The following is a 27,667-nucleotide window of genomic DNA, read 5'->3' on the forward strand; positions in this document are numbered from 1 at the left end:
CCTGCCTGGCTGTCCCACCGGCATTCATCACCCCTGTGGGTGACCAGGCCAGGTGTCCTCCCGACCTACCCAGGGTGGGTGGTGGGCTGGGCTGCAGTGAGTGGCCCGGCCCAGGAGGCCAGACCCCAAGTCCAGCTGGTCTGGCTTGTCATAAGGGGGCTTGGGAGTTGCCCCAGTGGGACATCCGGGACAAAGAACCGGTCACTTCATATCTGCAGAAGGGGAGCTGAATGTTTTGGGGGTCTCTGAACCCAATGAGTGCTGAGAGATCCTCCCCCATGAATGCTTGCCTCTCACACACACACTGTTCCTCACCTGGGTTCCCAGGCTGCCATGCTCCTGGAACCCCCGTCTTACCCCATCCCGAGCGGTCACTTGTGGCTGGAGGCAGCATCACATTCATCCTGCTGCTCAGCTTGGCCCTCTGCACACCCAGGGACTTCATCTCCAGACAAGCCCTGATCTCTGTCAGCAAAGAGGTGCATGCAGCACTCCCTGCCCAGCCATTCCTGCTCCAGGAAGCAGGATGTGTGGGCACTGCAGGAGCTAGGGTGGGCTCAGCGGACCCCCGACTGCTCCCGGTGCAGACTGGCCTGCTGCAGGCCCATGCGTGTGGGTCTTCTGGAGCTGCTGTGACAAATGACCTTGGGCTGTCACCTTAAAACAACAGGACTCTCCCAGTCCAAAATCAGTATCCCTGGGACAAAATCGAGGTGTTGGTAGGGCCTCGCTTCCTCAGAGGCTGTAGAGGAGGGGCCGTTCCTTGCCTCTTGCAGCTTCTGACAGCTGCCAATGTCCCTTGGCTTGTGGCTGCATCACTCCCATCTCCACCTCTGTGGTCACACGGTTTCTGTGTCATGCCTCCCTCTTATAAGGACATGAGATTGCACTGAAGGCCTACCTGGATAATCCAGGATCATTTCATCTCCAGATCTTTAATTTAGTCACTTCCGCAAAACCCTTTCTTGCCACATGCGTCACACATACCACAGGTCCCAGGGACTGGGCCCTGAGATCTTACTATGCTGGGTGATGCAGCCAAGGGTGGGCGGTGCTGCCAGCTGGGAGAGACGGGCACATGAGGGTCAGTGGTACCTGCGGAGGGTCTGTGCTGACCTGCAGAGGCCTCCACGGAGGGTGGCAAATCGAGACACAGGACACTCAGGCGAATTTGGATTTCAGATAAACAGGATAATTTTTAATACAAATCTGTCTCGTACAACACTGTCACTAACAAATGTGAATACACTTGTTTACCTGATGTTCAAACTGGGCTGTATACGTTGGCGACGCTGCCCAGGGGATCCGGGCACCTCCTGCCACTGTCCTTAGCCCTGTCCCTTCCTGAACCTCATCGGCCACATTTGCGGGTGGGGGGACCTGGCGTGACCCTGCAGGGCCTGTCTGCCCAGGGCGTTGTCCTTACCCACTTGGCCCAGTTAGAATTGGGGTCAAACCCAAGAAACTTGCCTGCCTGAGACAGGGTAGAACTGAAAACCTGGCTCCAGACTGCGGTCTAAGGAGGCCCCCTGAGTGGTCCCTGAGGGGCTCCTCACCCTGTCATCGCCATCGCTGTTGGGAACTCTGGGAACCCTGGTTACCCAGAAGCCACTGGTGGGGGGGGGCGATGTCAGACACCTGCCCTCCTGTGCTGGAGGCCACACTGCCAGCCCTCCAGGTAGGTGTGTTTCTGAAATGGGGGCACAGTCCTTTTAGGCTTGTGGACTCCTGTGAGGGCTTGAGGACAGAGCTGGGAGCATGTCCCCATTTCTACCAGTGTGGTGGAGGGTGGGGCTTCTGAAGAGAGTCTCCTGGCCTTGGACATCCCTTTGGAGTGGGTGATGGAGGCAGGCCCAGGAAGCTCAAGTGCCCAGGTCTGACTCCTGGCAGGGCTCTGGACATCTCTTTGTCTTTGGTGCTGGGCTCAGGGTGGGGTCCATGGCGGGGGAAGAGGACAGGGACTGGAGGAGGCAGATGGGAGCTCAGCCAGGTGGGGACATGCAGTAACTCCAATTGTCCACAAGGTGGCAGCACACGCAAGCTCCTCTCCCAGGATTTTCCCACTGACTTCCGGGTAGGGGGCTCCGCAGCGTCCAGCACACTGCCAGCAGGGAGGTGGGCAGGGGTCCCATCTGAGGCTGTCCCTGGAGCAGCCCACACTCTGTGAAGGGCTTCTGGGGACGGTAGGCCTTGGCCACACCTCAGGCCTGGGAGACAAACTGGGGTGAGATGTGCCCGCCTGCCAGGAGGCCAGGCTGGGTGGGGCACGGGCAGAGACCCCTGTATTACACTCTGGGCAGGTGGGTCTCAAGCCTTCTCAGTGTCAAATGTCACTGAGGCTGCATCTGTGGATACTTAGTGTACTGGAAATGATAACAGGAATATTTAAAACAAGAATGCATAGGTATTCTAAAGGATCTTGTTTTATGTACTATATGTATCAGAGTATATTGCAATATAAATAGAAACGTCTATGTATATATGTATAAATTTAATATAAAAAGAAATGTCTACATATGAATAATGCAAGCAACTATCAAGTGTCGTACCAACAAAAACACCAAATAAACTTTGAAAACTAAAAGTACAAACAAAACAAAACAAAAAACAAAAATGCAGAAACACACAGCATGGCTCCTGGGAAACTCTCCTGCACAAGACAGAACACGAGTGTTGTTGTGAACACGGTTTTCACCTTGAGAGCCTTCTGGAAGGTTCTTGGGAGCCGGACGCCTGGATGATCCTCTGAGAACTGCTGATCTCAGCGGCAGTGCCGGCGGCAAGGGTGCAGGTTTGAGTCCCAGCTCCACCAGCTAAGCCGAGGACAGAGCAGGTGGCACCTGAATGTGGAAGGTGAGATGACCGCTGTGGTCAGGTGCCCCGGGTGCGGCCCTTGGAGTCGGGGTCTGGAGAGGGGGCTGAGGTGGCCAGCGGCTGGTGCAAGTTCAGGGGTAGGAGGAGCTGGTGGGTGGGCGGGGAGCAGGGGAGGGGGCGTGGTGTCAGCTTGGGGAGCCGGGTGGGCAGCTGGCCAGGGTGTGGGCTGTTGACGGTGTGTCCTGGGTGGGGGGTGGTACAGCCTCAGGACCCAGGCCCAAGTGGGGCCCATGGACGCTCACTCCTGGCTTGCTGCCGAGGCTGCCTAGGACTCGGAGGCCTAGAGAGGTACCCGTGTGACACCGCAGGGCTGATGGTGAGCCGGGGCTCTGTGAAGCAGGCCCAGAAGCCTCCACTGGCTGGTGAATAATTGAAAGCAGGTGTCGTGCTGGGCGTCCGGCGGGGTCTCTGCTCCCGCTCCCCATACAAGAACGCAGGATATGGTGAGGCCAAAAAGGAACACCCACGGAGCCATAGGTAGGGGAGTCATACTAATATATTCTCTCTCGCGGCACTATACTCTCACTGGAGGCTGGATCCACACTGTCCGCAACCAGCCATCCTAACTGCAATCTGCGCTTGCCAGCCCAGCCGCCATCTTCTTGCTAGCCCCCATTCTTCTCTCTTCTAGCGTAGCCACAGCAGTTATATTGTGGCCAATGGCTCACTGGTTACAGCTGACGGCCAACTAGCCACAGCTGATGGCCATGCAATCACAGTTGATGGCCATTTACTACCTGAGCCAGCACCTGTCTATGTGAGGCCGAGAGCCTGGAAACTACTTTCTGGGGCTCTGCCCCCACAGCAGGATCCACTGGGACCCCACTGGCAGCTTCAATCTGCTCTTTGGGGGCCTCTGAAAAATTCATGAGTTTTTGAGGCTGCGGGTCCCGCTGACCTGGCCAAGTCTGACCTGTCTCCTGCCCTTGCGTTCCTGAGGCGCCCGACGCTCCCCCCGGCTGCAGGATGGCCCTAGCAGTGGCTTCAGACCCCAGCATTTCTCACCGGTGAGTGAACGTCTTTGTGGGTACCTGTGGGTATGTCTCCTCCTGGGGCCTTGGAGTGGTACCGTGGTGTGCTGGACTGCTTACGTGCCTCTGGTGCGTGAACCCAGCGTCTGCTGTGTGTTGCTGTGTGGGTGTGGCCTGGGCGTGGACCTGTGCAGATCTGTGTGGGGCTGTGTGCAGTGTGGGGAACGTGGTGGCCTTGGGCGGTGGGGCAGTGAGTGTGTGCATGTCTGTGTGCCCATACATGCCAGAGAGAGCACGTGTGTGTGATGTGTGTGTGAGCACGTGTCTTGGCTCTTCCTCCACTGACGGCTGGCAGCCTGGAATCTGGGCTGAGCCCCGAGGAGGCACCATGGGTGGCAGGACCCAGGCAGCATTGGGCAACTCTCCCTGTCCTGCAGCCCTGGGGGGCAAGCCGGTCAGGCGACTGGACTGGCAGGGTTATGAGCTACAGGAGACTCTTGGCTCCGCTGGGTTGGGCCAAGGAGGAAGGAAGAACGGTGTCTGGAGAAGCTGTGGGAGCCTGCTGCTCCTGGGGTCTCACTGTGGGGTTTGGCTGGGGAGGAGACCCAGGAGAGCCATGGGCGGCTGGGACACCCATCAAAGCTGCATGAGGCAAGGACAGCCCAGCTGTGATCACTGCCTCGCCATGCCAGGGTCTGGGCCTGGACTGTGGGCTGTGGGGCCCACAGCGGGGGTGGGGGCTGTCCTGTGCACTGCAGGAGGCCCGCTCCTACCCACTAGGTGCCTGTAGCACCTGCCTCTGTCATGGCAACCAAAAATGTCTCCAGACGTTCCCAGATGCACCCTGGGGTCCAAAGCCACCTCTTTGGGTGAGAGCGAAATGGCCTAAATGGCTCTCATTCCATGGGTGGGACATTGGGACAGGATACCGTCAGTATGTCTGAGTTGGGGGCACTGAAAGATCATTCCTTCTAGCTGCACCCCATGGGAGGGTCTATAAGAAAGCAAGCAGGGACCTGGGGTCGCCCTGGCACCTCCCTGCCATTTCCTGGACACTGCTCTGTACTGGATGCCCCAGGATCTTTCACTGCTCTGCAGGGTCCTCTTGGCTTAGGTCCAGCAGTCTGGGTGCCCTCGGGCCATGCCCTGCAGTCAGCACCTTGTGTCCTCAGCAATGCCCTGGGTGGGCCCTATTTGCTGGTAGAGTGGTTCATCGGGCCACCCCGGCAGAGCCCTTTGTGCTGGCCCAGGGCTCCAGCTCTATCTGGGCTGATGTGTCCCTGGTTTGCTGGTTCCTGTTCCCCTCCCCACCACTCCCCTGCTTAACACGTGGTGACCTTGTCCTGGGTGAGGGGGTGGGTGGGAGTGGGGACTCGGACAGCCGCCAGGCTCTGCCCCAGACTGGGCTTCTCTGTGCAAAGCCTGCTGGACATCTGGCCAGCAAACAAGGCACTCAAGTGAGCCTGGGCCGGCCATGGGCGGGCAGCCAGGGCCCAGATGCCGACAGCCTGTGTGTGGGCAGGCCGGCTGACCGTTCTGCTGGCGGGGAGCCTGTCTCCACGGCCCAGAGCTGCAGACGCCCATGTCGTCCCACAGCCTACGCCAGCATCCCTGAGCCACACAAGCCCCAGGCCCACCATGGCGGGCTCATCCCAGCTGGAGGCTCCCAGCAATGCCCAGCCCTAGGGCACAGAGACTGTCCATGGCATGGATGAGCAGCTTCTGTGGCTGGGCCAGGCATGAGCGTGTGCACGGCCCTCCTCACTGAGCTCCCTGTCTAGTGGGGAGGTGGGCAGGAGGCAAGCAAATAAATAACAGCTTCAGACTGTGACCAGTAAGCAGAGCTGAGGAAGGGCGGGTCCCACTTCAGGGAGGACCCCCAAGCAGGTCCTCCCTGAGTAGATGCACAGGGACCTCTGGGGCCAAGGGAGGGGACAGCATCCCTGCGGAGGGAACAGTACACACAAAGGCTCTTTCGCCTGCTTGTGGCTCTCCTGTGTGCCCACCGGGGCAGAGGGGGCAAGGGGGGTGGAAGGGGGGACAGAGTAGGTGGGGTGTCTGAGAGCTGCAGGGCTAGATCACACAGGTGATGACCCAGTGGTGAGGAAAGAGTCTGAATATCATCCAAGTGCCTGGGAGTGCTGGCAGGTAGAGATCGGGCACCAACGTCACGCTCCACGTGTGAGCTGGGGGGCCTGTCTGCTCCTCACGTTTTATCTGCTATGGAAGGGGGATGATTTCCACAGATTCTTCATTTGCCCAGAGGTGTGGGAAGGGGAATGTGGGATGCCTCACGCGACAGCCTGTGGGCTGGAAATGACAAAACACAGAACCTCCCAAATACCACCCTTGCTCCTGGAAGCTGGCCAGCGGACTGAGGGGATCGTGGGAACACTCAGCAGGCGGTTCCCTGGAGAACGCAGATTCTACAGACTGACTTCCCTGCTCCCATGTGTCCAGGCCACCTTCACTGCCCAGCCCATCTCGGCCATCACAGGTGGTGTCGTGGTGTTACTGGCGGCTGAGGAGTAGGTGTCAGCTTCCTCACATGATTCGCTGGGTTGCCAGGAGCTGGGGAATTTGTTGAGAGCTCTGATCCTTTAAAAAAAGTATAAATTAAATTTTTATTGAGTTTAGTGTAAGATGTTTTTAAAAAATCAATGCTTCCGTATCTTAAATCTTTTCCTTAGGGGTGGCCAGTTAGCTCAGCGAGGTTAGAGCGCAGTGCTGGTAGCACCAAGGTTGCCGGTTCGATCCCCACATGGGCCCTTGTGAGCTGTGCCTTCCTTAAAAAAAAAAAAAAAAAAAAAGACTAAATCTTTTCCTCACTTTCCTGCTCCCCATGAGCTGGATAACAGCGCTTCCTCCTAATGACGAGAATTCCTGGGGGAGGGCTGGGACTTTCTGTCTGCTGGCACTTCCTGTCGCTCAATGATATGATTAAAACAACCAAGCTCCGACCCAGGCGAAGTGGTTAAGAGCCTGTCCCTTCTTCTTGTTTCTCGGCCTTGGGGAGCTTTCCCTCTGGGCCTCTGCCAGGGCCATCTGTTTTGTGCAGGCCTGTGATTGGGGCAGGAGCTCGCTCCTTTTCTCCTGGGAGGAGATGGGGGTGGTGGTGAAATGGGAAACTCTGCTTGGCAGTGTCTGCCCCCAGTGTCCACATGGTCACTGGCCCATGGAACTCCAGCGTGGCTGAATACCTGGATGTCAACACGTCCTATGTGACCACAGAGCATCAGACCTGTGGGGTGTTGGAGATGGGCCACCTCCACCTCCACCCCAGGAACAGCCTCACTGCTGCTGACACCCTCGGTCAGGTCAGCTGGCCGGTGGAAGCCTCTTTCTTCCCCACCCGCTTCCCCTGCCTTCTCTTCTGGTCCCACCGTCCAATGGTAATGCTGTGAGAGTAGTCACGACCCCCAGGGTCACGAAGAGATTTGCAGGAAATGCTGAGCCTGCTTTCTGACTGCACCACTGCGGGAAAGGTTACCGTGTGTGTCCCCCCGAGGGAACAATGTAGATGTGCTTTGATTTGTCCTCTGCTGCCAGCAGCCGTGACATCCACTGACCACTCCTCATGGGCTCTATCTATTCCAGGCTCTGGGAGACATGACAGTGGCAAGATGCGCCCAGAGGCAGGGGAGCAGGCCTTGCATGGCGACCTCCCCGGGGACGGGCGGGGGTTCCAGTGGCCACCATCAAGTTTGTCAGCTCACTAGTCTGTGCTGGGTGGCTCAGTGTAGCCAGTGATATGGGGGACGGAAGGAGGAGGCCACTAGGACGGGGTGAAGGAAGTGTGCTGGGCTCACAAGGTTTTGGGACAGTGTTCAGCGGGGAGGTGCTGAAAGGACAGCTCCCGGCTTGGCCGCCGCAGTGCTGGACGCGGGCCTCCGGCCCCAAAGTCTCAGTGAAAGCCGCCTCCTCAAAGTGGACATGGGCTTCTGAAGTGTGCATCTGAATTTTTCCACTCCTCTTCTCTGGAGCCTCAGTGCTGTCTTGGCAAAGATGGCTTGAGCCTGAAAGCTTTTCCCATCTATTTTTAAATAAATGGGATTCCTATCATTTGCATGATATTCACCCCAACTGAGTGTTTGCATGACTTGCTTTGCCTGAGTTGCATGGGGGGACAGGGTAGGGGCAACCGGTGACCAGACTGCTGGCCATGCACAGCCCATGGAGTGCACGACACAGAATTGAAAACAAGTGATCAATGAACCAGCTCATTGAAAGGATATTCTAAACAGAAGAAGCAGAGATGTTCAAACCTGGATGCAGGACACGCCTTCCAGAACCTACAAAGCGCCATTTGTAGACAAGAGAACAGAGTGCCTAGGACATGATGTCCACCTGCATCTGAGCAGTTTCCCCTGCCAGCCTGGAGTTCCCACTGGAGGGGCCTCCCCGCCCCCGGGGGCATTGTGTCTTCATGGGAACACTTCTCTCTTGCATCAAAAACCCCCAGGAAGGGGCTCCCTTGGAGGAACAGGCCCAGCTCAGGGGACCTCATAGTCTGGGCTTCCCCTTCACCAGTGGAGGTGGCCCCTCCCTCCCAGAGTTTGCACATTTGTGTTGTACTTTGTCGAGTCCTCTGAAGACTGTCCAGTCCTCCTTTGTCACTCTTCAGAGGCGGACTAGCAGAGTCAGCCAGACACCACCCCCTCGTGGATCCAGCTGTGTGGGGAACGCAGGTTGTTCCTTCTTTTGCAACCCAGGCCCTCCCCCTCCCCTTGAACTGACCTTCTTGGAGCCTCTTTCTCAGCCTGGGCTCAGCAGGGGTTCACGCACTTGAAAAATGTCAGCCATTGGGGTCAAACCCACCTAGTGCTGGTGTTCATAGCTAATGACTGGGCATGGAGGCAGGGAGGTGGGGGTCAGGAGTGCAGCCCCTGGGATGTGCCTGTGTGCACAGGTGTGTGTGGCACAAGCTGCAGTCCATCCCCGACATTCTAAATGACTCACAAATTAGCACTGTGCCTACATCGACCATTATGTTTTCTGCCTAATTGAAAAAACAAAGGCCACACGGCCGGGCCACTCACGTTGGAAACCGAAGGGCAGGGATAACGCTGCTTTATGAGCTGAGTCACTGGTGAGGACAGCGCCAGCTACTAAATGGGGTCTTCCCTTGGGGGGACCCCACATGTGGGGTGAATGTGGGAAGAGGCTGAATGTGGTCAGATGAGGGAGCCAGGTGCGGAGGGAGGCTCCAGTGGGGGATGGTGGGACGCTGACAGCATCCGTGAGCAGGGAGCCCTCAGGGGCTGGAGAGTAAGTGCCTTTGGTCTCCTGGCAGCAGGTTCCACAGGGACTCCCCAGGACACCGCTGGCTCCCTGACTGGGCAAGGCCACCTGTACCTATTCCCCACCGAGGGGACAGTCCGCCATGTGTGTCCAGAGCCTGCCCTCCTTTATCCTGGGCTGTGGTACCAGTGTCCCCACTGGCCTCAGGCCTGGGTCTTGCCCTGGGGCCCACCCTCCAACCTCCTGCCCCTGCTGCAGGCCCCTTTTGGGGTCTGCAGACAAAGCCCAGGCCTGCAGGTTGAGTCCGGCCCCACCTCGCTGCCCGCCTTGCCCCACTTCCTGCGGGGAACCTCTCCCCTGCCTCTTCTTCCCGGACTCCCCCTGCCCAGTCCAGGCTGCCTCTTAGGAAGTCTCCCCAGGCGCCTCCTGCACACCGAAGGGACGGGGTGGGGCTCATGTGGGGCCCACCTAGAGGCCAAGAGCACTAGATTTCCTGTGGGCGGGGCCATCTAACCAACAGCCTGGCAGGAGCCGTAAGTCCCCAGCCCTGCTCCGAGGTGTCCAGTCTCAGGGCGCTGGGGCCGCTCAGGCGCGTGCTTGCCTGGTCCTGCCCACCTCACAGGTGACCAAGAGTCCGGCGTTGCTCGTCAGGGCATAGTGGTGGGGGAAGCGGGAAAGGGTGCGCTGGGTGGCAGGGACTCCTGGCTCAGCGGGTGCTCAGCTCCTCTCATTTCCCGCCCCTGCACTGCCCTCCTGCCGCCCGCGCGGCGTCGCAGGGGTTAACGGGGGGCGGGGCGAGGCGGCGGGCGGAGCGAGGTAGCCGCAGCGTCTCCGCGCGCGGCCCGGGCGGCTGGAGCGCGGAGCCACCGCCGCCGCCGCCTTGGCCATGCGGCTCCCGGGCCGGGGGCCTAGGCTCGGGCCCGCGCCGCCCCCCGCGCGCCGCTCCCGCTGAGCCCGTGTCCCCGCCCGCCCGCCGGGCGCCGCCAGCACCATGGTGCAGAAATCGCGCAACGGCGGCGTGTACCCCGGCCCGAGCGGGGAGAAGAAGCTCAAGGTGGGCTTCGTGGGGCTGGACCCCGGCGCGCCCGACTCCACCCGGGATGGCGCGCTGCTCATCGCTGGCTCCGAGGCCCCCAAGCGCGGCAGCATCCTCAGCAAGCCGCGCGCGGGTGGCGCGGGCGCCGGGAAGCCCCCGAAACGCAACGCCTTCTACCGCAAGCTGCAGAATTTCCTGTACAACGTGCTGGAGCGGCCGCGCGGCTGGGCCTTCGTCTACCACGCCTACGTGTGAGTGCCCGCCAGCCGCGGCCACCGCGGTCCGTGTGTCCGAGCGCCCGCGTCCCTCACATCGTGCTCTGGGGTCCGAGCCGGGACGGCGTCCTGGGTAAAGCGAGGGGCGGAGATCGGAGAGCTTTGTGGAGAGCTCCCGCAGGAAGGAGTTCTGGGGCCCGGGGTTTCAGGTCATGGTGAGGGCCCTGGCTCTCCTCCCCAGGCTGGGTTGCATCAGCCCCTCCCCCGCAGAACTGGGTGTGCGGCGCCGCGTCCTTCGCTCCTCTGCCCCGAGGCCCCTCCCCATGGCCACTGCACCGAACAAAGGGCCAGCGGGGATGGAGGGCGGCGCTGCCGGTCCTGCCTCTGGATCTGGAGGCCCGGCACTCCCCTGGGCTGGGTTCCCCCAAGGAATGGGGGTGATGGGGGGAAGAGCTGGCCTACCCTCCCCGTCCCTCCAAGCTGCTCACTTCGACTTGAGTGAGTTTCTGGGTTGCGGAAATGGGGGAGGGGTGCTAACATTACTCCCCTCCCTCAGCCCTAGGCTGAGGACAGTTGACCCCCTGCCCCTGGCGCCCGCATCTCCCTGGCCTTGCCTGCATCTGTGACTCCCCCTGCCCCAGGGCAGCCTGACCCCTGTCTGTAGCTCTTAGCTGGAGGAGCAGGTGTGTGCCTGTTATGCCCTGCACATTCCCGGCTCGGGATTCCTTAGCACAGTGGACACCCAGGAGGAGGGGTGCCGCTGTCTTGGGGCCTGCCAGCCCTGGCTCTAGAAGGGGCTGTCTGTCTCCCCAGCCCTCCTGAAGTCCTGGCCCCTGGGGCAGGGCCTGCGGCTCCGGCTGGCTGGCTGACTGGCATTGTGTGCACATGAGTATTCGTGTTGTGTTTGTGCAGGTGTGTGCATGTGCGTCCTGTGCTGTTGTGCACAGCTGCGGAGCCCTCAGGTACTCCCCCTCCCATCCCAGCTAGACTGGGGCCAGGACTCGGCCATTTTGTATGAAAGAGGCGTTTTGGGATGGAAGTGAGGGGCAGAGTCTGGGAAACTCTGCAACTGACCATGTACCCACCTGGGATGGGAGGGGTGTGTGCCTGTGACCCATTCAATGCGTCCATGTACCTGGGCCTCTGTGCCCTGGACAGACCCTCTGTGGGATGGGGTCAAAGGCCCTGGGAGGGACTTGCCAGGCTGCTGTGGGGGAGGGTGTCCTGGGGGTCCAGCCTCAGTGCCCAACCTCTCTGGGCATCCCAAGAGCAGCAGGCCCCACTGCCCCCTCCCCCCAGGTGGCTCTGGCTGCTCATCCTTGAAGAGCCCTGTGTCTCACCAGTGACCCACCCCTGACACCTCCTTCCTGCCTGGCTGGGGGCCAGTCTTTGGTCAGCGAGGTCCTCGCCTGAGGTGACGTCCAGTACGTGGACAGAGCCCACCCCCACAGCCCAGCAGCCGGGACCCAGTCTGACTCATGGTGTAGCTTCTGGAGGGTTTACTGTGCTTGGGGCATGAGAGTCCCTGGTTGGCAGCGTTTCCTGGGGTCCCTCTATGTGGTTCTGGCCCTGGTCCTTAGTGTTCTCTCCCTGTCTCGGTTTGCAATGGTCGGCCCCTCTGTGCCTACTGCCTCCTAAAAGCTGCAGCATCCAGAATCAGAAGCAGAGTGTGTGGGGTCCCTGGGTCAGGCTCTGCTTTCGTGTGTGTATGCGTGTGGGGGGGTGGGGGGTGGGGGGAGTCTCTGTGTTGTCTCCTGGGGTAACCCTGCATGAGGACAGGTGGGGGTTCATGTGTGGGGGCTTCAGGGGCATTGGCCCTCATTGTCAAAGCAGCCCTGCCCTTCGGCCTGCCCAGGCCCCTCCTCATCCTTCCACTGAGGGCACAGGCTTCTCTGAGCTCCCCTTGCCCCCAGCTCACCAGTGGGTGGCTCAGAGTCAGGGGAAGGCAACCCCGTCGCAGGGGTTTTTCCTGGGGAATGGGGTAGGCAGGAGGGGTCTCCAGCAGCTGCTCTCTTAGTCACTTAAGTCCAGTCACAGAATCTCAGCAGACCACAGTTTTCCCATCACCAGTGGGCACAGCTGCTCCTTGCCCCCAGGGCGTGGTGGAGATGAACTCCCAGGGCTGGCCCAGTGGGCTGTCCCTGAGTGGTGACATATCTAACCTGCTATTGATGCTCATGGCCCATCCCCCCTGTCCCCCCTTTGAGTTGTGGAATTCTCCACTGTCCCTACTTCCAGCCCAAACATGGGGCCCCGCCCCTCCCTTACTCAGGAGGCCTTTACTGCCTCCCCATGCTGACCTCTGGCCTGGGGACCGAGTGTCCCGCTGTCCCTGTGCCCCTGTTCCCTCGCCCAGCTCAGACAGACCGGCTTGGCTCATGCTTGTGTATCATTCGGTTGGTGGACTGTTGCTGAGTAGGGCCTGGGGAAGGCAGGGGAGGGCAGGGACAGGCCAGGGCTGGCAGTCTTGCTGCTGCAGACCGTCCTGACTGAGGACCAGTCCCGGGGTCTGGGGTAGCGCCCAGCCTGCGTATGCCACTTCTTTGGCCTTTTGTCCCCAAAGCCTGCTTTCTGGAAGGTGGAAGTGTCCCAGTGGATCCCAGGGGCAGCTGCTGTCAGAGGAGGGGAGGGAGGCGGCTGCCCTGTGGCCCCCAGGCTTGGTGGTCGCCAAGCCAGGTGCCCCCACCCGCCCCTGCCCTCTGCGGAAGGGGTGTTCTCCACAGATGTGCTCTGGGCGTGGAGCCGTGGCCATCTCTTCCTCTGTCCGTGAGCTTTTCCAGAAGCACTTCTAGAGACAGGTGCCTTCCTTGATACAACGAGGTGTTGGCCCGCCTGGGCAGAAACAGTTTGGACCCGCCTCTGCCAGCCCCAAGGTCCCTGGAGGACCCCTTCCTCTGCTTGTGCTGGATGGGGAATGGGCCCTCGGGGGGCAGAGCTGCCCCGAGTGACTGCTCACCCAGATATGGGCGGTGCCCCGGGGCGCACAGGGGTTCAAGGAGGAATTCTGTATGAGCAGGTTGGACGGCCTCCTCAGACATTGCCAGTAGTGGGGGGCTGTGCACGAGGCGCTGAGCTGTATGGGTGGGAAGGGGCACGACCCTTTAGAAGCTCCCCCCATCTTCCACCCTCTCGTCCCTGGGCAGGGTCTGTCCACCCTGAGTGTGGGGAATCTCTGTGAGACAACTTGCTAGGTATAGGGTCTGGAGTTTGCACGAGTTTCCCAAAGTGTGAGTGCCATCAAAAAGGCCCCAAACCACCGTGTCAGGGATGTGTGTCCACTCCAGGAATGCCCACAGGGGAGGGACCTTGGAGAACCCAGGTCCCCATAGTCACGGGGAGCCGGTAGTACCCATCACAGGGTCTGGTCTCCATGTGGCTTGAGGTGGGAGTGGGAAAGAGAACTTACACTTATTGAGCACCCACTGTGTGCTGGTCTCAGGAATTTCTCCCTGCGAGAGGTTCATGTCGCCCCATTTCACTGGTGGAGAAACTGAGGCCAAGAAAGGTTGAGTGAGTTCCAGAGTTGCCACACTCAAGCTGAAAGGGTGAGTGTTTGGGGCACAGGTTGCCTGACCTTGCCAACATCCAGAAGCCACTTGGAGCTGCCGGGATGAAACTGTTTATAACAGGCCGACGGAAACCGCCTATATGGGCAGTGGGAGGGGCTTGACCTGCTCTATTTTCTGAGCTGTTTTCCCTTGGCTGAGCCACCAAGTCCTCTGTCGTCTTTTCAGAGGCCTGTGGCTAGGGGCTGCAGGGTCAGGGGTTACCTCCCTGCTTTCCAGCATCGGGGTGGAGTCTGGGTGCCTTCCCCTGGGTGGCCTTGGGTAAATCAGTGCAGTCACATTTTCGCCCCCCTCACCTGTCTGCCCTTGGAGTGCAGGCCCATGTGGGAGGTGGAGCCTCTCTCCTCAGCCTCGGGCCGCACACCTGCCATTGTCCTCTTTGGTGTGACTGCATTTGGGGGTGAGTGCAGGCTTGGGGGATGTGGCCAGGGTCTCTCTCCGCTGACGGAGCATTCTGTGCTTCCAAGAGGGAAACTGGAGTCTGAATGGCCAACTTCCCTGAGGTCCTGGGAGGAAATGTCTATCAATCGAGGAGCAGGAGAATCTTATGGAAATTTCCCGGAAGGTGAAAATGCCTGGAGTTGTGGTTCCAAGGGAAACCTGGGCTATTGGATGACCTCCAGCCTGTCTGGAGGCCTCGTGCCTCCTTGCAGGATTTCCCACCCTCACCCAAAAATGTGAAGTGAAAGTAATCTACGACAGTAAAATATGACACCGAGCAGTAAATCTCCACACATTCCATGTCTGCAAGGTAATAGGTGGTAGGAAGCTTGGCTCCTGTGTTTCGCAGTTGCAGCAGAGAGAATCTCGGTTTTATTAGAAATCAGTCCAAGTCACATACTAAAACTAGGCTCGGTGGACACTCAGAAGGGGGCACCCACGGCTTGGCCAGCAGGCTCCCAGCCGCCATGTGGGTGCCCCTGCTCTGACCCTGTGCCCACCACGTGGGGGCCCTGCTCCAGGGGCCCGAGGATGCTTAAGCCCACGGATGTTTTTGAAGAAACTGACCACTTCCAGGAGCATAAGCTGAGTCCAGTGGTGGGCAGGGCATTTGAAGGTGCTGTTTCCCCAGCTTGTTTCAGTCAGTAAGTTAATGCCATGCTCCTGCCCATCCACGATGCCCACCCAGCGTGTCCACGTGTGGCCATCACATGACAAGGTGCTCGGAGTCCATGCTGGTGAGAGCGACTAGAACTGGGTGTTCTCAGCGACCCACGGAAGGAACAGGGCCCAGAGGACAGAGAGCTCTTTGGGCATTTCATGGAAGGCGCTGACAGAGGGCCTTGAGTTGGGGGGAGGGGGGCCCCTCAGAGGGGAGGACTGGGCTCAGCATGGCTCTGAGCCCTCCAAATGCCCATTTGAGGTTGGACGGGGGGCTCAGGCCAAGTCCTATTAGAGCCTCAGGATGGTGGGGAGGCCCTGGGCTGGGGGCTGTTGCCCCTTCACCAGGCCAGGCATGTATCCCACATCTTGTTAAACACTACAGACTGGGCTGCATGGGTTACCTCGCAGGCGGGTCATTCTAAATGTTTTCAGGTATAAATGTGGGATCATTCTGAGATGGAAATTGCTGGAACGTGCATTAGTAACAGATATCGACTTGCTACCCTCACTGAGGCCAGGCCCATCTCTTTTAGGTGTATTAAAAGGTCCACTATGCATCATGTGAAGACAGTTCAGAGGGTGTGTTTGGGAGGATGGTGAGGGGTGGGGACCGTGGGTTCTGGGCCAGCCTGGCTGGGATCCTGCATGCACGGACCTCGAGCTTCCTCGTCTGTAACGTGGGTGACGATTCTGTGAATCACTGAGTGCACTGCTAGCTGTGTGTGACGTCCACGCAGCTGTGGCTGTCGTCGTCGCCATGACCGCGGCCCAGCAGAATGAAAGGCCACGTCCTGAATGGGGAGTGGAGGGCCCGGCAGATGAGGGTTGGCATGTGCTGACGGCACCCTCGGCCATCTGTCCCTGAGCCCAGCCTTGGCCACTTCTCAGCCCCGTCGACAGTGGCTGGGCCTGGATGAAGGTGTTACTGAGCTGGGGCGCGCTGCCCCACACGCATAGAAGACAATACTGTGACACTGGCTTTTGAGAAGAGAAAGAGTTTTTATTGGCGAGCTCCGAGGTGAGGAGACAGGAGGCAAGGCTCCAACCCGTCTCCCCATCCAGGGTCGGGGCTGGACTTAAGGGGTTTCAGCACCAGACCTTCCTGGACAGTGGCCCCTTCACTTCTGAAAAGGTTCCTGCTTCCGGTTCAGTCATGGCTGGTGCTTTGGTCCCGTGGGCAGAGCAGTTACAAGTGATACTCGTGAGTGGGGAAAACTTTGGTTCTGGGTCCTGTTAGAAGCAGGAATGGATCAGTTTGAGCTGGTTTTACAAAGGGCTTTGAGGCTGCTGTTTAGACGTGAGGCCGCACGTTGGACACGAGGCCCGGGTCTGACACTTGTGCAGGGAACTGGCTGCTTTCCTAAGGAGACGGTGTGCCCTGCACTGTTGGGAGATGCCGTCCTGTTCCACGGAATGGCCTGCGCGCACACAGCCTGAGCTCCACGCATGTACACAGGGACGGTTTTGGCTTGAAAAACAGCGTTGTTGGCAGGTTGTACCAATGAACCCCTAGACTAAAAAGAACTGTGGGGCTCCCATTCCCTGTGCTCAAAGCTGAAGCCACCTTGGGAGGGCACTGACCCCAGAGCTTGGGAGACGCCTGCCAAGCAGGGCTGGAGCTCAGCTGAGCTTTCTCACAGCAATCTGCTGACGGGCCACGGCAGCCCCTTAAAATGCCACCTCCTGTGTGGTGATGCACGGACAGTGCTGGAGGAGGGCGGGCTTTCCTGTTATGAGGCCCGGTCCAATCCACCCCGCAAAGCTGGGACAGCTTGGCTGGATCTCAGGTAGAAACCAGGGAAGCAGACCTGAGATTGTCCCCAAAGAACGTCGTCTTCCACGCTGGGGGGAGGCTTTTGCAGAAACAGCCGCAGCTCTGGGCAGGGCCCTTCAGCCGCCAGGCCTTCCCCTCACGTCTCCGTGTTGGCCCTGCTTTCTGCAGTGATGCACCCCGCTGACCTGCTCCCAGCTCGCTTCCCTGGCAGCTGGTAACACAGCAGTGAGCAGGCAAAGTGAGTCTGCTGTCCTTACCTCAGAAAGATGGCTGTTTCTGAAGCCTGTTTGCCCCACGTGTGAATTAAGAAAGCCACGGCCACAGAGGCAGAGGGGAGGGACCTAGGGCCGTTCCCCAAATGGACGGGTCTGGAGCTGGTGGGCAGCTGGGGTTTTCGTTGTTTGAGGCTGGGATGGACCATGCTTTTAATTCAGAAGGAAATAGGGCTGAAGATCTCGGGGGTCCCAGTGTCCCCAGATGGGAGAGCTCTGGCTGTACTGGGACCTGCATTCTGGAGGCTCTGCTGAACCCAGGTGGGAGCCATAGGGACAATATTCCAGGAGAATGCGGTGCTTCTAAAATGACTTGCCCTGTAAGTTTGTGTGGCTCTCTCTGCACCCTGTTCTGTGTCATCTCGCTGAGTATGCCGGGATTGGTCAGGAGCCCATGGGTCCACCCCCAGCCCTGCTGTGGAGAGTGGGGGGTGCAGTGACGCTAAGGACTGGGGTGCAGGTCCCAGCGTGGGGGTTTTCCTTCTGCAAAAGCAGTCTGGGCTCTGGTCAGATGTGGGGTTCAGTCATGGGAGTCTGGAAAGGGGGTTTCCTCGCCCCACACTGTGTTCTTTAGGAACTGGTGAGAACCAGCGGTCTCTGGGACGATGGGTGTTGCCATGAGAACGGGGATGGGATGCGATGCCTCTCAGGTGCTTCACACACCTGCTGTCATTTACCCCCAGGTGTGGGGCCCCAGGTAAGGTCAGTGGTGTAGCCACAGTGTGTGCCCAGCAGGTGGTGGGCTGCAGGGGCTGCGGCCTTATTCAGCAGCCCCGTGTGCAGTGAGGAGACCCCTACTTGGGCAAGTGACCTGCCTGCCTGTGAGGAGGCTCTGGCTTCTCCCCAGCCACTGGCTGCCCAGAGCCTCTGTCCCGCTGCCCAGCAGTGGGTTGGCCAAAGGGAGGGGACGCTGGGGCGGGCAGGGCCATGCCTGTTCCAGCAACTCTTTGCAGAAGCTCTGGTTGTTGGGGGTTGTGGTAGCTCCACTTGGGGGAAATGGGAGGGTGGGTGTGTCCCAGGCCGCCAGCCTTGAGTCTCTGTGAGCCTGGCCTGCGGGGAGCATCCTTCTAGATTATTCTGGCTGTCTGCAGAGTGCGGCCCCTCCCTCCCCCAAGTCCTGTTTAAGCCACTCCCCCTACTCGGAGACTGTCTTGATCTAACTAGGGACCTTAGAACTTTTGAGTTTTCTTTAACATTTAGGCCTGGAAATAGTACTCGAAGGGTTTGTAGAAGGAAAAGGCCAATTTCTCCTCGGACCCCAGGTTTGGGCGGGAGGTGGTGAAATGCTTCCGGAAGCACCGAGGCGCTCACCAGAAGGGGGTGTGGATGTGGGAGGAGCCATGGCGAGCCCTGTGCCGATTGGTGTGTGAGGCCTGCGCCCCATCGCTAAGCTGGGCCCCTTGGGTGCACAGGCCGCCACAGGAGCCTGGCTCAGTCCACGGAGATTAGGAGTTTGTTCACCCACAGGGACCTAGCCCGTGAGGGACCCGATGGCTCCCCAGGACAGTCCCTTGCAGCAGGAGGGCAGGGCCTGACCTGATGTGCTTGGGGTTCCTGGCAGGGGCGCTGCCCGTGGTCCTGAACACAAGCCCACGGCTAAATCTCCTGGTGGGCACCAGTCTGGCCCGTGGAGAGTGGGGTCTTGGCCCACCGCTGGCTGCCGCTGGGGAAGGGGCTGGATGGCAGAGCTCTCGTCTGGACCATTTGCTTCCATTTCCAGATTCAGCCCATTGTGCTCCCAGGGTTCTCTGCTTCCCAGTTGGCAACCTCTCCCACACCCGCGTTTAATTAGCCAAGAGCTGGATTAATGTGTGTGCAGGAAATTAAGGGTTTTGACCCAGGCAGTGGGCAGACAGCGCCACACAGTCTGAGCAAGGGAGCGCTGGTGACCTCTTAAACACTTGGTTGTGTTTTATTATCTTTTCTGATTACAAAAACGACACGGGTCCATTGTAGAAAATTGGGAAGATGCTGGAAAACGCAAGGAAGAACATTTGTCTCTTCTGAAGTGTTTTCAAGCATCTGTGCCCATCTATGCATTTCTTAAACAAGATAGGATGCTGACTCTCTAATGATGTATTGTGGGAATTTCCTCACAGAATTAGATGTGCCTCTGTTGGTATGTCCCAGTGCTTCCTGGGCAGCTGACCAGGTGGCTCTGCCCCCGACTGCCCTCACCTTGGGTCTTCACTGGCTCAGTGGCTTGGGGTGGAGACAACGGCTGTGGGTACTGGTCTGGAGGATGGACCCTGAGGAAGCACACGCCTGGGGTCCAGGACCGAGGCTGGCCTGCGGGGCATGTTAAAATGAGGTCCTGCCTATGGGTTAGCCTGCCATCACTGGAGGTGTGCAAGTGAAGGCTGAGAGAACACTCACTAGGGATGTTTTTAGAGGACCAGGGTGCCAGAGCTACGAGCCATGGGAGCATGGGGACTGGGGGGTGTCAACCAGAACTGGTTGGAGGCTCTTTAGGTTGAGTCTGGGGTAGACTGATGTGGTGGGAAGCAGGTCTGGCCATACTGTCAACCTCAGAGGGGCGACTGGGCAGTGCCACTGTCTTGGGTGACCCTCCCCACCCCTGCTCCTGCACAGGGCTTCCACCTGACAAGGCCAAGGGCTCAGCAGAGAGGGGTGTGTGGAACTCACAGGGGCAGGAGTCAGCCATGGTGACCCTCTGCTCAGGCCAGCTCTTTGGACAGAGAAGGAAGGCACTGTGGGACCCCAAAGGTGCTGTGCTGGGAGTGTGTGTGTCAGGAGAGCTCAGGATGGGCAGGCATGGGGGACACACCCCAGGACTGGGCCCCCAGAGTGAGCTGGGACTGGGGGGCCACGGCTCACAAGGGCAGAGCCCAGTGTAAGCCATGGAAGAAGACACTTCTGCGAGGGGAGCCCCCCAAAGTCAGGGACACCCTTAATCCCCCCATGATGGCGCACACTCTGTGTCCAGGCTTCAGGAGAAAAGGTCGGGCTTCAGCAGGCGTCCTTTGCCTGATGACGGGATGCAGCCACTGCCAGCAGGGCTGGTGCCCGCCATGGCGGAGTCTGGAGGGAACAACATGGCAGGCGTGCGGCTCTCCCAGCCAAGTCTGCTTGTCACAGAGGGCGACGCTGCACAGATGGGGAGGGCGCTGCCTGGGGCAGACCTGAGAGCGTGGCTTTGTCTTCTTTCTCTTCTTTCTTTTCCTTTTCCTTTCTTTTTCTTCCTTTTCTTTAATTGTGGTAAGACTCATAGAACACACCATGAATTATTTTAAAGTGAACAAGTCAGTGATATTCAGTGTATTCTCAATGGGGGCAACCACCAGCTCTCTAGTGTCAAGACTTGATCACTCCATGAAAACACCAAGCCCGTTGGTCCCCAGGGCCCCTCTGGCCCCTGGGAATGGGTCGGCTGCTCTGGACATGTCGTGTAATAGCAGTCACACACTGTGTGGCCTTTTGTGTCTGCTGCTCTCACTGAGATTCATCATGTGTCACCGATGTCAGTGTGTCATTCCTGATCAAGGCTGAGAGCATTCCAACATCCCGTCACCTGTCCATTCACCTGTGGGCGACAGAATTGTTTCTCTGTGAGCTGCTGTGCATGGAGCTGCTGTGACGTTCGTGTTGAGTTTCTGTGTGAACACACATTGCCATTTCTCCTTAGTGAGCTGCGTCCACCCCATCGTGGGCTCCCTGGGGTGGGCTGTGTCCCTCCCAGTCTCAGGCCCCCCATGCTCTGCCTTCGGAAGCCCTCAGTCCCACCAGGACACAGGCCTCCTGTCCACGGGCCCCTTCTTGATCTTTTGCTCCCATCCCATCCCATCCAGCGGTGTTTGGAGGCAGCGTGCCATCGAGCCTGTCTGAGTGGGGCTGTGGGCTTTTGCTCTCAAGCTGGATCTGACCTTAGCGAGGGAAGTCTTGGGCACCACTTGTCAGGATGCATGGGCCACCCCTGTGATTGGGTTGTGGCTGTGCACATGGGGGTCTGGGTGAGCAGAGCAGGTGGAGAGCGGTGGAGCCCTGCTTGGAGGGTACCCGCACTAGGAGGGGTCAGCGCCCCCCCTAGGAGAGTGGGCTGGGAAGACTTAGGGGCTGGGCAGCCTTTTGGAGAAGGAAATGTTGAAAATGAAACCTAGGGATAAGGAGAAAGTGGCCCTATGACTGACTTGCTGATCGACGAGACTTCCGGGCAGCAGGAGGAGTGTGTGCAAAGGCCCTGGGGCAGGAAGCTGGCCTGGTGAGGGGCAGGCAGGGGCAGCCGGCACACTTCCTCTGGTCTTAGTGGTGGTGCGGTCGCAGGTGGCTGGAATGAGGCCACAGAGAGATGGGACACAGTTGGACATCCTGGACGGAAGAGCCAAGATGAGGTCCTGGGAGGGAGAGAGACGCCCAGGAAGACCCCCTGCTTGCAGGCTGTGAGCCTGGGTGTGCTGCCACCATCTATGAGAAGGGTGGGGGTGGAGGAGACCCAGGAATGCAGGGGGAGAGTCCAGGGTGTTTGGAGGATGGGGGAGCACCCTCAGTGAGCCTTTGTCCAGCCCTGTGGTCTGTGTGGGGACAGGTGACTAATGGAGAATAACTCACCTCGGTCTCTTGGGATCAGGTGGGAGGCACCTGGGAAAGAGCCTTTTCCCTGTGCTGAGTCAGTGCATTTCCTGCCCATGCTGTGGAGTCCTCTGAGCCCGGCCCTGTGGGGACAGCCACCCATAGCTCCCAGAGCACCTGGGCTTCACCTTGGATACCCACTCTTTCTAGGGGCAGAGGTCTGTGTTGGGCAAATGGCCCGGGGGTCCCCATGAACCTGGGCCTTCTGATGGCTCAGTGGTTAGGGCGCAGCTGGGGGAGGGAGGGAGGGAGGACTCCGAGCTCCACAACCCCGTCCTGGAGAGAGCCCGCGGCTGATGCTCGGGAGAGACACTGGCCATCCTGGGGTCGCTTGCTAGTGGGGGGCATCGTGGGTCCCCTGAGAGCATCCTCCTGCCCTGGTGTTGGGGGGACTGGTGCTAAAAGGCTGTGGATGTGTAGTGGCTATGTAGCCAGCGGGGGGAGAGGCGGCCACAGGCTGGCCAAGGCCGTTGGCGGAGTCTTCAAATGCTGAGCCAGGAGCTGGGCCTTCCGAGGGTCTGGACTTCCTGAGATGTGGCCTGTCAGGTCCCAGGTGTTTATCGTGCGCGTGCTGTGTACAGGGAGGGCAGCGTTCTGAGCGCTCGCCTGTGTCACCTCCTCGCAGCCTTCGGCCCAGGTGGTGCTACCAGAACCTTCCAACCTCCAATTGGCAGGCTCAGATAGGCGCCCGGTTGGATTAGGGGGCTGGGGACCTTATGTGGGTGAGCCTTGGCCTTAGGAGAGGGTTCCGCTCCGCTCTCTCCGACCCTGGCGGGATCTCAGTGATTCTTCACGTCTGGTTCACGCCTGGAGCAGCTGTCAGCAGCAGGGCTTTCTGTCACTCGGGCAGATTGGAAGTGTCAGTGGGTCCTGAAGGCAGAGCAGTTTATTAGGGGGCAAAATTAGATTCCAGGCTGCAGTGCCAACTGCAGTCCTTGTGGTCGAGGGGGGGTAAGGTTCCCTGGGGAGCCCCGCCTCCGGTCTGGGGGCGGGACCTGCTGTGGCCTCATGCTGGCTGCCCACCTGGGGTCCTGGGCACTGATAGGAATGGATGGCATTCTGGGAGGGGGAGTTTCTGCAGACCCTCCTGTGGAAGGGGTGCTGGGGTGCCCCCCGCGTGGCCGCCGAGCTGCCTCAGAACCTCGTTTTCTCTTGTCTGTAAAATGACGTGCCTCCAGCCTCAGGGTTGTCACATGCCTGGTGTACAGCAGAGCTGCTGCGGATTCTAGCCTGTGGGGCTGCGGGTGGGGGCTCGATATGGGGACCCCGCCCCACCTGCCTTTCCCAACTCTGCCCCAGAGCAGCCTATGGGGGTGCAGTGAGTGGGCGCTGGTGACATGACTTCCTCCCACCCCTGCCATTTACTTCTTATATGTTTATTTCATTAAATATGTAAAATGAGGTTAATAATCCGTCAGTCTTTGGAAGGAGGAGGAAGTTGGCTAGGGGACCCACGGGGATCGAGGGGGGGGCCTCTATTCTGCCTGTGCACAGGCACCCTCCCTGTTGCTCCGCCCTCCCCCCCACCACCACAGGGAGAATCCGGAAGGAGGCGGCAGTGACTTTGTCATGTTTTTCCAAAAAAGAAAGATTTCCTGCAGTCAGATGGGGGAGGGGGAGCGGAGACGGAAGCAGAGGGGTGTCTCTCTGGAGGTGTAGGGGCACCCCCTCCTGAGTGTGCAGGTGCAGACAGAATGCACATATGCCCCAGGACCACCTTGAGGGGTGTCCTCCTGCCCACGCTCCTGCCCCCACCACCCTGCTGGCTGCCATCACCTTCCACCTGCCCTGGGCCCCTCCCTGCCCAGGACCCTGCCACGCCCCCTTCTGTTTCAAAAGAAGGGTCCCTCTCTGCTCAGAGCTCAGGCTTGGCTGGAAGCCCCCCTACATCTGGGAGGCCTGTCCTGCTGCTGGGGGGACAGGTCATGTGCTGTGGGGCCGGGCCGACACCCCGTGTGGCTGCTTGTGACTGGGGTGCTCTGGCCGGCACTGGGCCTGGGTGTGTTCGGGACATGGCTCGCTCTCCAGGTGGCCAGTGCTCAGGTGAGCACCCCTTTGAGGTCACTTCCTAGCCGGCCACCCTGCCTGGCCCCCCCCCCCCCCCCCCCCCCCCCCGTCCTGGCCCTTAGAAGCTGGGGACCAGCTGCTTGAGAGGCTTGTCTCCTTGGCAACCACTGCTAGGGGAGCGTCCTGACTTTTAATTCATTATCATAATTAGCGGCTGCAGAAACCGCAGGCCCTGCCGTTGGAAACCCCTCCCCTCCTCTTCCCTCCCATCTTTCGACTTTCCTTTCGGTGCAGCCTGGACAGTTCCTGGGCTGAAGGGCTTGGGAACTCCCCCCAGGGCCCCGGGATGGTGCTGATGGTTAGTCCCAGCCTGGGGGGGGCGGGGGGGCTGCTCACCTGCCATGCAGGGCCACCTAGGGGCCACAGCAGGGCTGTGCTGTCCCTCGTATCTCCAGAGGGGGTGGAAAGGGGAAAAGGGAGGGGTGCCTTCTTAGTCTGTCAGGAGCCAGAACCCAGGAAGCGGGGGGAAGGCAGGAGCACTGCCGTGCACCCCACTCCCCGCATCTGCGTCTGCGGGAAGCTCCAGATCTGCCCAGGATGACCCTGCGATGGGCTGCATCGCTGCAGGTGGTCACCCCTATCGTCCTGCAGAGGGCGGCCCCTCCTGTCTGAGATAGATCCCAGGCTCCCTGCGGCTGCCCCCCCCCCCCCCCCCCCCCGTGCAGTGGCCCCGGTCACGGTCACGGAGGAGGCTATGCCCAGGGACCAGGGAGCTGGGGCAGAGCCCTGTCAGCCTCACGGAGCCTCAGTGTTCCGTCTCTAACTTCCCCATCAGGGAGCAGGCGTGCTGCTGTGTGCTCAGGTGACTGCAGACAGGAAGCAGTGTCTTGTCCACTGTTCAGCTGCGTGGAGAAGTGGCAGAGAGGAGGGAGGCCTTGCGTTTGGAGTTGACGCCCATCTGTCCTGGGCCTGCAGGCGAGGCGTGTGGGTGCCCTGTGTCATGGGAATCTGCCGTCTTTGCTTGGGGACGTGGCAGGGCGCCTCCTGGTCTCTCCCTCCCCCTTGGGGTGTGGGCATGCGGGCCTCCTTCCTCCCCTGCCCCCCACCATCTGTGACAGTCTGTTCGAGAACTTCATAAACAAGCCCGGAGCTGTTGCTGGTACTTTCCGGGGTGGGGCCTCCGGGGAGGGTGGGTTTGTCTTCCGAATTGCTGGCATGGCTCCCGACCCCGATCACTGCCTGCTGGGAAGGGCTGCACAGCCATCCCTATAGCATGGCCAGGCCATTCCGGAATGTTCTGAGATACCAGTCAGAGCTGCCCTCAGGAAGCAGGGTGGAGAGGGCCTAGTCACCTTGGGACCTGGACCTTCTCTTGTCACTTCGGACAGATGTTTTTATACGGTACAAGGAGTGGGTCTTTGTGTCCCTGACATGGGGATGACAGTGCCCTGTTCTCCAGTATGTCAGACTCACCCTCTGCCAGGTCCTGGGACACGCCATGCTCCCCACTTTGGCCACCCCACTTGTCCTTCCCTCTGTAGGAACACCCTTTCCTTCTCCCCGCTTGGTCCCACCAACTCTACTTGACCCTGCAGGAGCTGTCCTCGTGGACACCTCCTCAGGGAGCCCCCTGGGTGCCATGTCTCACCTGCGCGCCCACATCACAGCACTGGACCGAGCTGCATGTAGATGCCCCTTATTCACTGGGTGATGCTTTCGTGTCTCCCACTGCCCAACCTTCAGGTCCAGACCCAGAACCCTGGAATCCTTCATCCTCCACTCCTGGCGAACCCCAGGGGTGTAGGTGCTCCTTCCCACAGCCGGGTTGGGAGAAGACACCGCCAGGCGACAGAGAATTATGGATATAAGGCACACTCTCTGGACTCTTTTCCAGGGCGTAGTTAATTGAATGAATTGTCTAATGAGCAAAGGAAATTAATTGTGGTTTTGAAATGTGACTGTGTCTCTGCCTGTGTTTTATCTGTGCCAGCAGGCACTGTCTGCGCCTCTGTCACCCGCTGTCAGTGCCTCTGCCATGTCCACACTCCCGTGGGGGGGGGGGGTCTGTGTCTGCACAGTCGCCAGGCCTCTTCAGGGTGCATGGGCAGCGCTGCTGGAGGTGCCCGGGGTCCGGCTGAGGCTCCCTGGTGCTGAGCGCACACTCAGTGCAGCCCAGGCTCCGGTGCCAGCAGGATGCCAGACAGACAGGGCAGGGCTGGCCTGCGTCAGTGTCCCTGTGGCCAGGCTCAGGTTGGACCTCACACTGCTGGCCTCATCTCAGTCCCTCTGCCCCCACTGGGAGGCTGGTGGTCTCGACTCCTGGGGCCTGTAGAGCTGGACCTGGGGGGATGGGGGTGTCCGGGTGGTGAGGACACGTGGGAGGAGTGTGGTGTGGGGCCCTCTGCCAGCTTCCCCACATTGTGCTTTGTGCCTCTCAGGAGACCAGGTCCTCGGCCACCAGGGGCTGGCTCCTGAGGCCCCACCCCACCCTGTCTGCTCTGGCTGGACACTCTGGCTGTGGCTTTGGCTGGGGTTTGGTGTCCATGCTGGCTGCACAGTGGCTCCTGGTCCCCGTTTGTCGGGACCAGCATGGCTGATGCGAGTCTGTGGACAGGACCCCCACACTGACCCCAGGCAGGGTGCTAGGTGGCTGCGTTGAAGGCCAGTCTTAATAGCAAGAGAGAAATGTTTCTGCCTTTGAGCCTGGAGAGGACAGCTGTGAAGGAGGAAACATGTGGCAGGTATGGAGTGCCACCTTTGCCTTCGAGGGGCGTGTGGGGCTCTCCCTTGGTCCTCACTTTCCCAGCCGTGCAGAAGGCACAGCTTGTTCCCTGTCTCTGAGAGTTTTGGGGCTTTTCCCAAAGCATGATGCTGTCCGGCTGAGCAGACAGACAAGGGGTGTGGGCGAGACTATGGGGTGTCCTGGGGGGTGGCTGTGGGCGTGTCCTGGGCCCCCGCATCTGGGCCTGGGCCTCGAGCCTCCCTCTATCCTCAGGTTCCTGCTGGTTTTCTCCTGCCTCGTGCTGTCCGTGTTCTCCACCATCAAAGAATACGAGAAGAGCTCGGAGGGCGCGCTGTACATCCTGGTGAGCCCCTCCCCCCAGGCGGATGCGGAAGCTGGCACTCTGTCCCCCTGGCTCACTGCTATGGAGCCTCTGATAAAGGGTCCCCCCTGACCCCAGTCCCACTCCCTGCGTAAGCCTGGTCTCCTCCCCGGCAGGAACCCCCATTCTCCATGCACCCACAAGCCCTGCTTGTTCAGCTCCAGCTGGGTGACCCCATAGCCCCTCCCAGCCTCCTCTCCTGGCATTGGTGACATTGCACTGTCTGTCACAGCATCCGCAGCTCACACTGTTCCCTTTCCCCAATACCCCAGCACCTCATTATACCCCAGCCGGACCCGGCCTGGTCCCTACCCTGTGTCATCACAGTGCCTGACAGCCCCCACCCCACGGCCCCCACATTCTTTCTCACTGGATCCCGAGGGCCCAGGTGGCCTCCTCCACCATGGAGATGGCGGTGTTCCCTGGCAGATGTGGGTGTGGGGTAGGGTGGGGCTTGTGCTGCTCACAGCAACCCAGTGAGGGGCAGGGGCGGGCGCCATGGCAACCACAGTATAATTTCTGTGTTGCTGTTGGTGACGGAGGGGACTCTTTGGTCCAGAATGTACCAGAGCCCTCCCTCTCCTGTCCTTCCTGGGGCTGCCCCATGTTTGGAGGAGTCCCCCTCCAACTGACACCAGCTCGCACAGGACAGGAGGGCCCCCCCACACTGACAGCAGCTCGCACAGGACAGTCCCTGCAGGGGCTCAGCTGCGGCTTCCCTGCAGGAAATTGTGACCATCGTGGTGTTTGGCGTGGAGTACTTTGTGCGGATCTGGGCCGCGGGCTGCTGTTGCCGGTACCGTGGCTGGAGGGGGCGGCTCAAGTTCGCCCGGAAGCCCTTCTGTGTGATCGGTGAGGCCTGGGGGTGGGGTGGGGGCAGCAGAGTGGGGGTGCAGGGACTGTCAGTGCCCCGGGG

The 27,667-nt window shown here is 59.8% G+C and overlaps 1 protein-coding gene and 1 long non-coding RNA gene across 17 annotated transcripts in view; one reads left to right on the plus strand and one right to left on the minus strand.

Annotated features, from left to right (window-relative positions):
* Positions 1-9,883: 9,883 nt before the first annotated feature.
* Positions 9,884-27,667, plus strand: part of KCNQ2 (potassium voltage-gated channel subfamily Q member 2) — a 47,856-nt gene continuing 30,072 nt past the window's right edge. For 5 of the 16 annotated variants that reach the window (XM_074318044.1, XM_074318045.1, XM_074318047.1 and 2 more), the window contains exons 1-3: positions 9,886-10,373; positions 26,643-26,733; positions 27,477-27,603. In XM_074318044.1, coding sequence (XP_074174145.1) covers positions 10,078-10,373; positions 26,643-26,733; positions 27,477-27,603 — 514 coding nt within the window. In that variant the 5' untranslated portion in view covers positions 9,886-10,077. Of the gene's footprint in view, positions 10,374-26,083; positions 26,389-26,642; positions 26,734-27,476; positions 27,604-27,667 lie in introns of those variants that run through there. The other 11 variants (XM_074318053.1, XM_074318054.1, XM_074318057.1 and 8 more) reach the window with 7 other exon arrangements.
* Positions 18,882-23,577, minus strand: LOC141568286 (uncharacterized). Its single transcript, XR_012491404.1, has 3 exons — positions 22,664-23,577; positions 21,202-22,510; positions 18,882-20,597 (listed from the first exon to the last, which is right to left on the minus strand). It is a non-coding gene; the product is annotated as an uncharacterized LOC141568286 (long non-coding RNA).

This window comes from Rhinolophus sinicus, linkage group LG13 (genome assembly GCF_036562045.2).
Source record: "Rhinolophus sinicus isolate RSC01 linkage group LG13, ASM3656204v1, whole genome shotgun sequence".
In the NCBI taxonomy this organism is placed as follows: Eukaryota; Metazoa; Chordata; class Mammalia; order Chiroptera; family Rhinolophidae; genus Rhinolophus; species Rhinolophus sinicus.